This window comes from Fibroporia radiculosa, assembly GCF_000313525.1.
Source record: "Fibroporia radiculosa TFFH 294 genomic supercontigs, scaffold3574, whole genome shotgun sequence".
In the NCBI taxonomy this organism is placed as follows: Eukaryota; Fungi; Basidiomycota; class Agaricomycetes; order Polyporales; family Fibroporiaceae; genus Fibroporia; species Fibroporia radiculosa.
This window is the reverse complement of record NW_012133388.1, coordinates 51,982-66,187: the sequence shown is the minus strand read 5'-3', so window position 1 is coordinate 66,187 and position 14,206 is coordinate 51,982. Positions and strand designations below refer to the sequence as shown.

The 14,206-nt window shown below is 52.6% G+C and overlaps 5 protein-coding genes across 5 annotated transcripts; 2 read left to right on the top strand and 3 right to left on the bottom strand.

Annotated features, from left to right (window-relative positions):
• Positions 1 to 307: 307 nt before the first annotated feature.
• Positions 308 to 2,976, top strand: FIBRA_04871 (uncharacterized protein; the record flags this gene model as incomplete). The annotated part of the gene is made up of 17 exons (XM_012326656.1): positions 308 to 466; positions 518 to 658; positions 716 to 734; positions 784 to 1,001; positions 1,044 to 1,325; positions 1,381 to 1,439; positions 1,489 to 1,563; positions 1,620 to 1,638; positions 1,689 to 1,715; positions 1,775 to 1,887; positions 1,948 to 2,151; positions 2,222 to 2,305; positions 2,360 to 2,398; positions 2,475 to 2,664; positions 2,730 to 2,790; positions 2,840 to 2,859; positions 2,926 to 2,976. 17 exons carry the CDS (start codon positions 308 to 310, stop codon positions 2,974 to 2,976), a joined length of 1,761 nt encoding a protein of 586 aa, XP_012182046.1.
• Positions 2,977 to 4,058: 1,082 nt separating this feature from the next.
• Positions 4,059 to 4,795, bottom strand: FIBRA_04870 (uncharacterized protein; the record flags this gene model as incomplete). Its single annotated transcript, XM_012326655.1, has 2 exons — positions 4,059 to 4,222; positions 4,288 to 4,795. 2 exons carry the CDS (start codon positions 4,793 to 4,795, stop codon positions 4,059 to 4,061), a joined length of 672 nt encoding a protein of 223 aa, XP_012182045.1.
• A 520-nt stretch (positions 4,796 to 5,315) lies between these two features.
• Positions 5,316 to 6,985, bottom strand: FIBRA_04869 (uncharacterized protein; the record flags this gene model as incomplete). Its single annotated transcript, XM_012326654.1, has 7 exons — positions 5,316 to 5,394; positions 5,448 to 5,621; positions 5,683 to 6,142; positions 6,202 to 6,633; positions 6,686 to 6,781; positions 6,841 to 6,895; positions 6,956 to 6,985. 7 exons carry the CDS (start codon positions 6,983 to 6,985, stop codon positions 5,316 to 5,318), a joined length of 1,326 nt encoding a protein of 441 aa, XP_012182044.1.
• A 1,323-nt stretch (positions 6,986 to 8,308) lies between these two features.
• On the top strand, positions 8,309 to 10,762 carry FIBRA_04868 (uncharacterized protein; the record flags this gene model as incomplete). The annotated part of the gene is made up of 7 exons (XM_012326653.1): positions 8,309 to 8,555; positions 8,607 to 8,755; positions 8,811 to 8,976; positions 9,034 to 9,305; positions 9,365 to 9,607; positions 9,669 to 10,583; positions 10,640 to 10,762. The coding sequence occupies 7 exons, from the start codon at positions 8,309 to 8,311 to the stop codon at positions 10,760 to 10,762; spliced, it is 2,115 nt and encodes a 704-aa protein (XP_012182043.1).
• A 216-nt stretch (positions 10,763 to 10,978) lies between these two features.
• FIBRA_04867 (uncharacterized protein) lies at positions 10,979 to 13,326 on the bottom strand (the record flags this gene model as incomplete). Its single annotated transcript, XM_012326652.1, has 2 exons — positions 10,979 to 12,851; positions 13,082 to 13,326. The coding sequence occupies 2 exons, from the start codon at positions 13,324 to 13,326 to the stop codon at positions 10,979 to 10,981; spliced, it is 2,118 nt and encodes a 705-aa protein (XP_012182042.1).
• Between the last annotated feature and the right edge of the window lie 880 nt (positions 13,327 to 14,206).

Below are 14,206 nucleotides of genomic sequence, written 5' to 3'. Positions count from 1 at the left end.
AGCTTTTACGTCCGCTTATGTAACACCGCATCATTACAGCTTGATTAATCACAGTGGTCTTGGGCTTATAATCCACTCACGCGCAGAGTCGAGGCAACGCATACCACTGGCAGCTGGGGCCAGCAACTTCAGATTTTAGGTGAGTGTCGTTCCAGCTCACCCTGTCGTGCTGGCTGATGGTGGTGTAATCCTTCCAAGTCTTGAGGAAATTGGAGTGACCCTTGTCATATTCGATCATTCGTGAGACTCTCCAAACAACACGGGGCCGACAGTGCCAATACACGCACTCAGCTCTGCATCCATCGACATGGCTGACCCCGCCATCCGCAAGCGCAAGACTGGCAAGTCTTCACCGTCCCAGAAGAATGAACATCTGTTCACGGACAGCAAACGTGGCAAGGACGGTACGACTATCAAGACAGTCCTCGCGGCAGTCTTGGTCTCCGCAGGCGTCCTGCTGTACATGGTACGTCGTACTCACTTCTTTCTTCTGATACATCTAGATGTCTTTGTCCAGAACTACGACACCGCGAGGTCGTTCGTGCGCACGCGACTCGGAAAACAGAGTCCAGGATGGGACTTTGAAGCTACGAGAGGTGGAGCTGTAGACTTTTCCGCCGATCTGCCAAAACGAGATGCCGTAGTAGCAGCATTCAAGGTGTGTACACTTTTTTGAACGATTACTGCATCACATCTCACGCAGGTCGTATACTAGCATGCATGGTTAGCCTATGGTGAGTTGTATGCACTACGTGATAAATTGTTGACGGCTGACGCAATCAGAGAGGGACGCAATGGGTGACGATGAATACCATCCCATTCGCAAGGCTGGATCCAACCTCACACAAGCTGGTGGGATTGGCTACACCGTTGTCGACTCGATTGACTCAATGCTACTTATGGGTCTTGAGGAAGAGCATGCGCGAGCGAGGAAGTGGGTGGCGGAGAAAATGACATTCGAACGCGACGGCAACTTTAACACGTTCGAAGTGCTACTTTTTGTGCGCTCTACTGGCCTGAGTATACTGACAGATTGATTATAGACGACAATTCGCGTCTTGGGAGGCCTGCTATCGGCGTACCACCTAAGTGGTGATCACATGTATGCGGAACGAGCACAAGATCTCGCGGACCGTATCCTTCCCGTTTTTAACACTCCTACCGGCCTCCCATTGTCGATGGTGAACCTCAAGAAACGCGAAGGCATCCCAGATAAAGACAATCATGGGCTTGTCAGCACTGCGGAAGTTTCGACTTTGCAACTAGAGTTCAAATATCTCGCCATGTTGGCAGACGACGATGAGTACTGGAGAAAAGCGGAGAAAGTGAGCACATACCTCTTGGGGTGTCTGGTGTGAGGTTGACCAAATATCTGGTCAGGTCATGCAGGTTATCAAAGACGCACGTATTGCGACTGGCCTTGCGTCCATCTTTCTAAAGTGAGACTTGGTCGCATACGCGCATCCTGTACACTTACACCATATTCAGTCCTGACGATGGAAAATTCGCAATATCTCCGATCCGCCTGGGATCGCGAGGTGATTCATACTATGAATATCTCTTGTGAGTCGCAAAGTACGTGTGACTCGTCTGATATAACGTGCTGACACGGACACCAGAAAGCAATATCTACAAACGGTAACATCTATGCCCTCCTGCATTTGAATGTGCTGCTGACGCACCCATAGAATCTGACAGAGCCCGTATATCGCGACGTAAGTGGGCATTACTGATTTTAGCTGGGTTGAGTCACCATACTCAGCGTAGTGTACAGATGTACGACGATGCAATGGACGCCATTCATACTCACCTCATGAAGACATCGGAGGCCGAAGGTCTTACATACACTGCGGAGATCCTTCCAGAACGCGACCAGCAGGGTAAAATGTTGGTCTTCCGTGTTTTTATACCACACATGCTCTCACGCAGCGGACTTGACCATTGCAGAATTTGGCGAGTCATCCCAAAACAAGATCATCTCGTATGCTTTTTCGGTGGATCGCTCATGCTTGGCGCAGTGAGCACTGGCACGGTCGGGGGAACGGTATCTGTGCCCCCGCGCGCTGAGGAACTCACTGCGCAGGGTAAGCGAGATTGGCTCTCCGGGACGGAGCTGGTGCGCACGTGCATGGCCACGCACAATACGGCGACGTGTGTATTTTTCCTCGCTTATTTGAAGACGTTCCGCTCAATATGCTTGTGAACATTTTGGTGGATACAGAGGCCTATCGCCTGAGATTGTGCATTTTAGAATGGCCGGAGACGGCATAGAAAGCAAACATGATTGGTATATCAAAGGCGCACGGTGGGTCGTTCCATTTCTCCATAGTGTGTATCCGCTAATGCTAGGGCGTTTAAGACCTGGATACGCTCCCTACGACGCGCGATACATTCTCCGGTAAGTACTGCTTCTAAGCTTCCGGTCCACTTGGCGCTCGCTCATTTCTTCGCTTTGGGTGCTTCTTGCGCACAAGTCCGGAGACGGTTGAGTCCCTCTTCATTGCGTTCCGTCTCACAGGAGACCCCCAATACCGCGCGTGGGGCTGGGACATTTTCCAGGCGATCGAGAAGCATTGCCGTGTCGAGTCGGGTGGTTATGCTAGTGTACTGAACGTAGATGAATTACCGGTGAAGTATGAGGATAAAATGGAGACTTTCTTGATGGTGCGTTGCCTCCTCTGTTCTCTGACTTGAGCGCAATTGCTCATGGGTCTACTTCTGTACTTCAGAGTGAAACCCTGAAGTACCTGTATTTGCTTTTCTCCGATGAAAGCGTGCTACCACTGAACAGTGCGTGTTCTTTTCCTGAACGTTCTCTCCTTCTGATTTTACTTCGTAGAATATGTGTTCAATACCGAGGTACGTGCTGTCGAGTTCGATACTGTGATTGTCTGGCTGAATTTTTACCTTCTGCGTACCTTTTAGGCGCATCCTTTCCCCGTTTTCTACCCGTCCCTTCGTACGGGCTTCTCATAAAGCGTCAGAACGAGCCCCGTCGCAGGCCGAGCGATCTGGCTGTGTACATACTATGCTTATCGATACCAGCGTGTTCCATGCCCCGGAACAACTCTGACTTTGGAAATTGGAGCTTGTATTATTATTCCTCTGATTTTGGGACGTCAGTGGATACCGAGCTGTCGCCGTGGCTTGCCCAATCATGCCCGTCGAATAGATAAGGTGAGCGTGCAGTGGCGGCTTTTTCGCTTCCTGAATATCGTTCACGTTGACGCCGTCCATGAGTCGTAACAGAAACAGAGAAGCCAGCAGAAGCCGGTAGCACCTGCGAATCACCATTACATATGTGACGACTCGGCGATAGCGACTTGAAGGTTCATCTGAGTGGCCTTACGTGGATGTGTTACCACCTTTTTTCTTGATGTTGGCAGGGCCCACCGTGTCGTACTGGTGGCAGGAACCTTTGATGCTATGCCTTCTCTAGAGAGTTCTTGTGGCGGCGTGACGTCAACATCTGATAGGTCTCAAGGACGAAACGAGAATCGTCTACACATCCCTGAGTGCTCATGATAGGCACCAAGTCCTCGTGCGCCGGCACGAAGTTCAAGAGCAGTATCATGGGTTCGTTCCAATTTAATGCATGAAGTCGTCAATAAAGATATATTGGGTGTACGAAGTGTTCGCCATTGACGGTGTGTATTGCGCTTGATCTATCTTTCAGCTCGACTGGATCGTAGGTTCGAAAGAAGCCAATACCGGGCTCAAGTAGTCCACGGAAGCTAGATACGCCCCGTACTCATGATCTGGTTTGACGACCATTATCTGGTTCTGATCTCCGTTTTCCTGGGTGCAGCAGAGTCTCGGCCGACGATACAAGCATAAATTGTTTATAACATTAATCAACATCGTAGCGCGTTGGACGCAGAAGGCTGTAGACATAAAGGGTATGGGAGCGAGTCTAAGGTCGTAACTTCGTTACTGAATATTATATCATTATAGTTCTGTCCGCAAATCCATATGGGTTGTCCCTTGGACAAAGGCGACAGGAATGTCGGCATGGAAAGAGAGTAGTGTAAAGCAAGACTCGGGTCCTGCTATCGCAGTCAAATGGCGCTCGCAGCAACCTGGGCATACGACGGGACGACCTTCTCGTTAATCTCATCGGCTGTGATGTGCTGCCACGCTTCGTCCATCTCATAGGCGATAGGGCTAAGCTCGTCCAAGACAACGACAGAGGGCAGGCTAGGGATGAGCTCAAAGTCGCCCGCTACAAAGACAGCTGATAGTCAGCATTGCCCCGCAAACTCGCCAAATAGAGAGCCCGTTGCGCACCTCCACGCCGGCGTATCTTTGCAGGCTTGATAAGGTCTGCCAGCGCCACCTCCCGCGCCTGCACAGGCCCCAGGTCCTCGTCCGAGCTGCTCTCGCTGTCGTCCTCCGTGAGCTCTTCCAGCCCGTCGTCGCGTGGGCTCCGTTCTGCCTCTGCGGTCTCCAGCCCGATGCCCCTCGCACCCATCTTCCTACCGGACACGCGCCCGCTCTTGCTCGTGCGCTTGGGGCACGCGTCTGCGCTGTCTGCGCCTGCCGCACTTTCTCGGAGAGCCGTCCGCCACTGCTTCTTCTGCTCGCGCTCCTGCTGCTTGCGCTCCAGCTCGACGGCGCGCATTGTGCGCTGTCGGCCGTGTGCGTGCGCACGGACGGCCTTGAGCACTGCGGACTGGTCTGTGTATGACGGGACGACGCTCAGCTGAGTGTCGGGCTGTGAGTTGGGGTCGGCGGGAGCGTCGGCCGAGGGCGCGACGGGAGTTGTGTGGGTACGTGAGGCACTAGGGGGTGCCATGAGGAAGGGGAGGTTGTCGGGTGAGTTCAAGCAGTTTACCGCTGATAAGCCGGAGGGCTAGCTTATATGCTAGCAAGTGGAGCGGTGGTGGTAAGCCGAGTACAGCCAGTCCGATATAGCGCGAGTCATCCCCGGAGGCACCGCGTCGGGAGCGCTAGGCCATTGCGGTGCCCGATAGTGACTGACTGACAGGGCGTCATGTGTCCCGGAGACTGTGGCTCAGGCGCAGACTCGAGCAAGGATAGACGCGTCGACGCGTGCCTGTTTTGGCATGCTGAGACGACGCGCCTTGTTGACGCGTTGTTGTCATTGTGGCGTACGTACGGCCGCCTTTGCTATGACTCAGGCTTCAATGACTCGACTTAGAGAGAGACGGGCGCCGATGTGAGACAAACATCCAGTTCATTGCATTCGTTACAACCGAGAAGTACAGCACAGCAGATTACAGTCTATTTTGTGGATACAGCACTTCCGAACGTACACTTCCTCGGCACTTCCTTTCGACACGTTTTCGTTTTGCTTACTTGAGCAGCGCAGGCCGAGTGAGGCCAGCAGAGAGGCCCTTGTCCCCAGCATACACGCCGTTTCCAAGTTCCTCCCTGCATAGCAATCCGTCAGGAAACCGAACGCATGCATAAAGACTTGCACTTACTCGATACGAAGGAGGGTGTTGTACTTCGCAACACGCTCGCTTCGCGCGGGAGCACCAGTCTTGATCTGGCCAACACCCAGGGCGACGGAGAGGTCGGCGATGAGCGTGTTCTCGGTCTCACCACTGCGATGAGAGACCATGACACCCCACCCGTCAGACTGCGCGAGTTGCGCCCTGTAAGATGTCATATTTGAGTAAATGCATAGCATATAGGGATTAGAAAGGTGGAACTGACGCTTGGATGGACTCGGAGATGGTGCCAATCTGGTTGACCTTGAGCAGAAGACCGTTGCAAGCCTTCTTCTCGATGGCGGTCTTGATGCGCAGGGGGTTCGTGACGGTCAAGTCGTCACCAACAATCTGGATACCGCTCTGCGCCGTGAAGTGAGTCCACGCCTCCCAGTCGTCCTGGTCGAAGGGGTCCTCAATCGAGACAATCGGGTACTTCTTGACGTAGGAAAGGTACAGGTCCGCGAGCTCAACGCCCGAAATCCACTTCGTCGGATCCGAGTTCGGGTTCTTGAAATCGAGATCGTACTTGCCGTCCTTGTAGAACTCGGAAGACGCAACATCCAGACCAATCTTGATCTTTCCTTCGTATCCAGCTTTCTTGATGGCCTCCGAGAGCAGCTCAAGGGACTCCTCGGCACCAGAGACATTGGGCGCGAATCCACCCTCATCGCCGACGTTGACAGCTAGCATATAGCCATCAGCAAGAAAGCCTCAGCGTTGGAAAGAGAAACTGCGTACTGACCGTCAATGCCGTACTTGGCGCTGATGACCTTCTTCAGTGTGTGGTAGGTCTCGGTACCAATCTTCATCGCCTCAGAGAAGCTAGATGCACCGGTGGGCAGGAGCATGAACTCCTGGAAAGCGAGCTTGTTGCCAGCGTGTGAGCCACCGTTGATAACGTTGAACGCAGGGCAGGGAAGGACAAACGGCGGCTTGACACCAGCAAGATCCGCGAGGTGCTGGTAGAGGGGGACACCCTTCTCCGCGGCACCGGCCATCGACACGGCAATGGAGACACCGAGGATCGCGTTCGCGCCGAGTGTGCCTTTGTTTGCAGAGCCATCGAGCTTGATGAGGAAGTCGTCGATCTCCTTCTGCGCGGTGACCTTGAGACCCTCCTTAATGAGCGCGGGCGCGATGGTGGCGTTGACGTTCGACACGGCCTTCAAGACACCTGCATGATACCGCTGAACAGGGCTGTTGAGACAGAAAAACGAGAGACGCACCCTTTCCGACGTAGCTCGACTTGTCTCCGTCCCGGAGTTCGACCGCCTCGTGGACACCGGTGGACGCACCCGAGGGCACGGAGGCACGGAAGAGGCCTTTCACAGGACCAGGTCAATTTTATCTAACGCTGCGAGAGTCTGAAGTCGCTGGTCACCTTTCTCGGTGTAGAGGTCGACCTCGACGGTGGGGTTACCGCGAGAGTCGAAGATCTACGCGACGATAAGATGTAGCGTGCACCGCGTACAGGGCAGGCATGAGGCACAACATACCTGACGAGCGTGGATTTTGGTGATGGACATGGCGAGCGGTGGGTGTGGATGGTAGGTACGAAGGAGGTGACACGGGCATGCAGGGTTCGGACTCTCGGTTTTATGCTCGATGGGCTGCTCTCACGTGCTTATGTACAGTACCCAGGTCCCCGCCCTTGGACGTCCAACCAGGACAATTCTGAGAAACTCGTCGACTGGCGAATATGCGACAAGCGCACTGGACTCATCGATGAACAGCTGTGGGATCGATTTCGTCGAGGCCGCTCGTCGGGCGTTCCAGCCGTGCAATGACGAACACGCCTGCGCTTGAAGACCAGTCTACGCACTCCAGGCCGGTCGAGGATGCCATAACGACCGACAACTTGCCTGCAGTGATGCCAGAACCAACGTCCCAATCAACCTGGTCGCCGCCCTACATCCCAACCTCGGATCGTGCCAAACTCCACCTCCGTTCCGGCACCGAACGGCGACAGAGCAGATTAGACAGGCGGTCGAGCGGCCTGATAGATAACTGGGTATGACTCGGTATCGACGTCGTTGCGCCCACTCAAAGTCCACCGTGCGGGGGTACGCGCCCAACCCTCTAGCAGACTCGAATGCGAGCAATCCGAAATATACATGATTCCGCAACGGACGAGAACGCTCGCAACAGCATGATAGACATCGCAAAGTCTATTCTTTAGTTTCTTCGCTTGGAAGAAGACTGCTGATATCAGATATACATACAATGATCATGATGGTCTTTTCTATGCCGCAAATACGCATATTGACAGGAATATCGGCTGAAGGTACTCGGAATTTTCAAGATTTTTTCTTTTGTCGACCTAGTGGCTGCTGGACTGTATGGCATTTTTGTGTAGCTGTGTCGCCGGCAACAGTCAGTGATTAGGAACAGCAAATGCAGACAAGACAGTATGTAGTATGCGCTGTACTATTTGATTATCGGCTCAGTGAATATGTCCGTGGGAACTTCTCGATTACTTTTTACTTAGATATAAGTCCCAGAAGAAAATGACATTAATCCAACCAGCTCATTTCGCATGCTTGTAATCCCCAGGCTCGTTTAATGAGAAAAAAATGAGATAGACTAGATTGGTATGAATTCCATAATTTAGCTTTCTTCACACATTTTCGATGTAATTCATCAAGTGACTCAGTTTTTCGATTTAATTAGGTACTACATCTCGAGCTTATCATGTTCTGCTATTATTTGCCGCCCAAAATGGCGGAAATGCGACACTTTATGGTCATGTGATGTAGTCGAAATTACTCTAGCTGTGTATCTTACTTACAATCTTTCGACCTTTAGTCGAGTTGTCGTCGAACTCATCTTGCTCACAGCAAGGCTTGGCCATGGCACCCGCTAAAAAGGCGGCGCAGCAGCCCAAGGCTCGCTCTTCTTCTTCCTCTCAGCCCACTCTCAAGAAGGTCAAGGGCGAAAACTTTTACCGCAATGCGAAACAAGTCGCCAGGTTGAAGATGCTCAACGGCGGCAAGGCCGTGAGGGACAAGGATGGAAAAATCATACAGGCTGCTGCGTTTCAGAAGGGAGAGGACGAGACGAAGCCAGGCAGAGTGCAGCCCGACCGGCGGTGGTTTGGTGCGTCTGCATTCATCTTTGTATAGTTCTGTGATGCTCAGCTCCCATCAGGAAATACTAGAGTGATCTCACAAACTGCCCTGGATCATTTCCGCACAAGTCTTGCGGGGAAACAGCATGACCCGTATTCGGTTCTCCTCCGCAGAAATAAGCTCCCTATGGCCTTGCTTGATGATGCGGCCAATCCTCATCTCCAAAAGGTCGGCCTGATCTCCTTTCATGGTTTGCGGCATTCATCGTGTAGATTGCTCTCAGCGCTCGCATATAGTCGAGACTGAGCCTTTCAAGGATACGTTTGGGCCTAAGGCACAGCGGAAAAAGCCACGCTTGGACGTTGGTACATTTGAAGAGCTCAGTAAGCTGAGCGCATCGGTGGCTGAAGAAGCCGACGCCGCGGCGGATAACGTAGGTGGGACATCAGGTACGTGTAAGAATTGCTGTGAAATATTTTGTGATGATTCATAATAGTGCCCTACAGAGCACCTTGCATCGACCTCAGCATCCGGAAACTTCCAGCCCACACACGCAGACATCATCGAGCCTATATATGCGAAGGGCACGTCCCGGAGAATTTACGGAGAGCTGTACAAAGTGATTGACTCTTCGGATGTCATTCTACATATCCTCGATGCCCGGGACCCGATAGGCACGTTATGCGAGTCTGTACTCGAGTTCGTTAAGAAAGAGAAGGCACATAAGCAGGTCGTGCTCGTTATCAACAAATGCGATCTTGTTCCCAATTGGGTTACCGTGCGTTCAGATCTACGTGTCGTGGTGATCTATTTGTTGCTTACCTTGACGTTCCGCAGGCGCGCTACATACAACAGCTCACGCCGCGCTACCCTACGATCGCATTCCATGCCTCGCCAAACCACTCATTCGGCAAAGGCTCGTTGATCCAACTCTTGCGGCAATTTTCGCAACTCCACTCTGACAAGAAGCAGATTTCCGTGGGATTTGTGGGATACCCCAACGTCGGCAAAAGCAGCGTTATCAACACGCTTAAAAGCGGGAAAGTGTGCAATGTGGCACCCGTACCCGGAGAGACGAAAGTAGACTCACACCCTTCCCTCTACATGTCACCATCTAACCGAGCCCGAATTACGCACGCAGGTCTGGCAATACATCACGCTCACGAAGCGCATATATCTGATAGACTGCCCTGGTATCGTACCCACGTCCGCAAAAGACTCACACACGTCCACCGTCCTGAAGGGCGTCGTGCGCGTCGAGGCGCTCGCGACGCCTTCGGAACACATCCCGGCGCTCCTCGCGCGCGTCAAGCCTGTGTACCTTGCGCGTACATACGGGCTACCGCTGCCCGAGTCCACGAAGGTCACTGAACCTTCGGCAGCGGAGGGCGACAGCGAGGGCGGGGCTGAGAAGGTGCAGGGTTGGGAACCGGAAAAGTTCCTGGAAGGGCTAGCGCGGATGAAGGGACGGCTATTGAAGGGCGGAGAGCCGGATCGTGAGGCAGTCGCGAAAATCGTGCTGAGCGATTGGGTGCGTGGCCGGATTCCGTTCTTCGTGCCTCCGCCGGAGCGCTCGGAGGAGCTGAACGAGCGGGAGGCGAGGGCGCGACGGCTGGGCCTAGATGCAAAAGGCAAAACGAAGGCGGCGGGTAAAGGGAGGACGGAGGAGGACGGCGAGGGGAGACCTGTGGTGGGCGTGAAGCAGAACTTGGGGTCGATCATGCAGAAGAACACATTTGTGGGTGAGGATGTGCGACCTCTTGAAGGTGAGGAGAATGCATCAGAAGTTGGTGAAGAGGACCAAGGAGGGCCTGAGGAAGAGGATGCCGTAAGTGAGGGCGAAGAAGTAGGTCTCAGCTGGAACGATGTCTTCCAAGACGACTCGAAAGATGCGGCGAGGACTATCACGGTATTCAGCAGCACTGATGAAGAGGATGGAGGTGATGAGGCCATGGATCAGGAGGATGACGAAGGACAGAACGTGTCTCTATCAGCGCAAGCTGATGTATCCGATGGCGAAGCGGAGGCGAAGGAGCCACGCATGAAGACCAACAAGGTTAGTCTTTTCATGAATTTCTAAATGTACGTGGATTCACCAGAAAGGATTCACAGCGCAAGGCGACGAATTTCTACTCCGCCACCAATGTCAAGAACAAGAATCGCCATAAGGCGGCACTCATGAAGTCTTTACAAGGTGGCGATAAAGATGGTCGCAAACGCAGGCGAAGAGCATAGCTGTCTCGCAGTGCGCTATGCGCTCGGTGATTGTGAAGGACCACAGGCAATCCTATGTATCCTTGTTAGATAGAACGGCGCATTCGTCGCTTCATCCCACTAATCCAGACTGAGCCTGATGTGTGTCATTGGGCGAGTGTCATTTTGGAACTGTATCTTTCATTCATGGTTCTCGGTTATCTGTAAGTATGGGTAAATTTGTGGGCGGTCGATAACTCATAGCCACTTCTGTATCAAACTATCAACGATGGACATCGTATCTCCCGACACAGTTGCCGACAAGCTATAAGTCTGGGTATCCCACTCCTTCCCGAAATTCAGCATTACGGTTTGGATGGCGGTGTCGTTGTATGCTGTTCCGTTCTGTGTAATGTCCTCCAGATACGTAATGAACATGTTCCAGCGATCGTAGTAGTATGTCCCGACGAAGCCAGCCCATTGCTTTGATGCGTAATCATTGATCTCGCCATCCGGGCCCCAAAGGGTGATCTGGTTGCGAGCATTATACTCGAGGTAATCGGCGTACGTGCCATTGTTGTCCGAGAGGTTGATCGCACCGAGGATCCAGTTGCTCAGCAAAAAGTTATCGTTTGTCCAGAGTAACGTGTCGACGTCTGAAAGAATAGTCAGGAGCGGCTGTCCAGCGTTTTTGACAGATGCAGCTGTTACACCAGTGGAGTAGAATGTTGACACGAGTTCGTTATATACGTCGATAAATCGGTTGGCGAGGAGCTGTCTGGTCACATCCACAACGTCATACATAAACTCTGGAACCGAGAGAAGGAGTGGATTTTCGGTGGCCGCTTGGACAAGGTTCTGCAACGCCGGGACGATCGTTATGTTCGTGTCGTAGGGAATCTCAGTACAATGATGTCCTGTGCGATCAGTAAGACCGGAGAGGTCAGGTGCGAGCTCAAATATGCTCTTGATAGTTGCTTGAGTGTTGGGGTCCGAGTTACTGTAGACAGTAGTACTAAGGATAGTCCAGGCCTCTTGTGCCGCGGACGGGAGATCCTGCACAGTGTAGCGTCGGGCCACCCAGGCTTCAACATAGGACGCGATGTCAATAGATGTGGACGACCAAGCTTGGTCGAGTAGGATATCGTAGACGATCTCATTTCCCTCTTGTCCCTCCGGCGTAAGACCCATACCCCTCATCGAGCTGGCGTTGCTCAGAGCCTGAATGGGACCGGTGACGAGCTCGGGAAGGTTGCCTTCAAACCCCATGTTTCCTCCAAAATCGTGCAGCTCGCACCAGATCCATTGTTTGCCGTAGTACGAATCCGTGCGCTGCCACTGTGGCGCAGCCTCAGAATATAGATCGAGGATAATCATGCTGTCATTGCTAGGAACAGCACCTAGGAATGCAGCGATCCGCTCCGTTGTCCAAAAGGCTTCGCTAGCGAAGAACAGCCAGCCCTGCATCATCCACACTGCCTCCGGATCCGCGGCCTGCAGGCTTGCAAACGTGCCCGCTGAAATGTTTGCAAGGTAGCCGACGTCTCCACTGTATGGGTCATTCTCGTTGTATTGATCTAACGTGTAGACATGTGAGACATTTGCGCCATACGCAGCCTGTTGCTTCGAGATGAACGACTTCTGCATCGTGGTGAAGAGTGGATCGAACGGCTCCAAAAATGTCGTATAAGTCAAAGTAGAAGGGAAGCCTTCCCATTGGCTCCCGTTCACGATGGACGCGTTAGGGTAGAGCGTTGACATCGCGCGAGGGACGAATCCAGTGAATGCCGGCAGGACAGGTGTCATTCCGAGTTCTACCATCCGCTGCACGATCTGCTGCTGGAGTGCCCATTGATCGTTGATCCACTGCGTAGGTAGCGCCCCACTCCAGCTGCCTTGAATATTTCCAAACCGATTCCACGCCTGAAAGGCAGGACCTGAGAGGAAGGACGCGATATCTGCATCGGTCAGTCCGAATTCCTGGAATACCTGCACTAGAATATATTCATATCCCACCCATGCCAGAGGCAGGTTCACGCCACGCAGGGCAAGCCAATCAAGCTCGAGCTCCCATTGATCAAAGTTCCAGAAGGCGGCCGTGTAGTCGAATGTAACGGTGTTGAAGTGGTATCTGAAAAAAAAGTGTTGCAGTCATGCCATCAAACTATTCCGGATCGCACTCGCCTGTAAGGCACAATAGCGCTTCCATTCACAGGTGTTCCAACCTTTGGAAGACTTGCAGGCAGCTGGTTTAAACGAGATCCCGTCCACCAGATGTCGACTCCGCCAAAGCGGGTCACGTAACTGTGGTCAGTGACAGTGTGTTAGGGAAGCGTGTGCAGATCGCTCCATGTAACTCACGTGTAAAGCCCCCTGGCGCACGCACTGACAGTTGTACACTCGACAGTGATACCGCCGCTATCACCTTCGCTATCACTGATCACGAAGGAATCTCCTCCGCCTGCGATCAAAGAGAACGTGAACGAGTTTTCATGCTGTGGGATCTGGCGTTGCACAAGCGAGTAGATCCCGTCCAAGCTCGTGGTGGCTGCATCCGCTAGAAACACACCAAGCGCGACGACGAAGAGTGGGAGCAACTTCTGCATCTTCGGGGATGCTGAGGAGGGCCTTCTGTTGGTTCCAGGATTCTAATATACCTCATCACTCTCGGAAGAAGCATCGAAATGTTTCCGAAACTGCTGGAGGGCGCTTCAGAACCATGCCAACTTCGCGTAGCATGCAGGAATGACACCCTCGGATTTGAGCCCATCCGTGACATCGGCAAGCTCTACATTAGCGACGAAGTAAGGTAGTCGTCCACTCCTCCACTCAGGTAATCCTAACGCCGCAGAAAAAATTTGCTTGAAGCTTGGCACATATGCAAAAACAATGACACGTTTGTCAGAACACGTCGTCAAACAAGACACACCTATTTTAGGGATGCCGGGCATTGATGTAGAACTAATTGAAGTGCGTTCTCGTCCCACGACTGACAATGATACGGCATGTGGAATTAGTGTTGGAGTAGACTTGTGTATGGTCATGAGGGGCGAGAGAAGATAGTGTGCGTGTAAGTATGCCACTCTGAGACGTCTTGTAATAGATCATACCTCTGAAGTAATTTGTCCTCCCAGCGCAGAGCACCGCATGCGGCCCTTTCAAATACTACCCGTAGCCAACCCGAGATTGACGAATGAGGGTGCAGAAGCGAACAAACAAACGATATTGAACGTGCCACACGTGCCACACAGAAACGCATGTAGCACGTTCGTAGATGTGGAAAACAACACCACCTTTCTGTGCATATCTGGCCCGCTGATAACAAACTGCTCCCCACTGCTCGATAACGCGGGCCGACCTCGGACTCGAATTAAGTCCACAACTTCGGTGGCTTACACGTCGTACCATGGCCAAGCAAACACCGCTAGCATTCATGTGAAGATGCATATGCTCACAACAATTGCGTGCACCTCAAAACAAAACAAA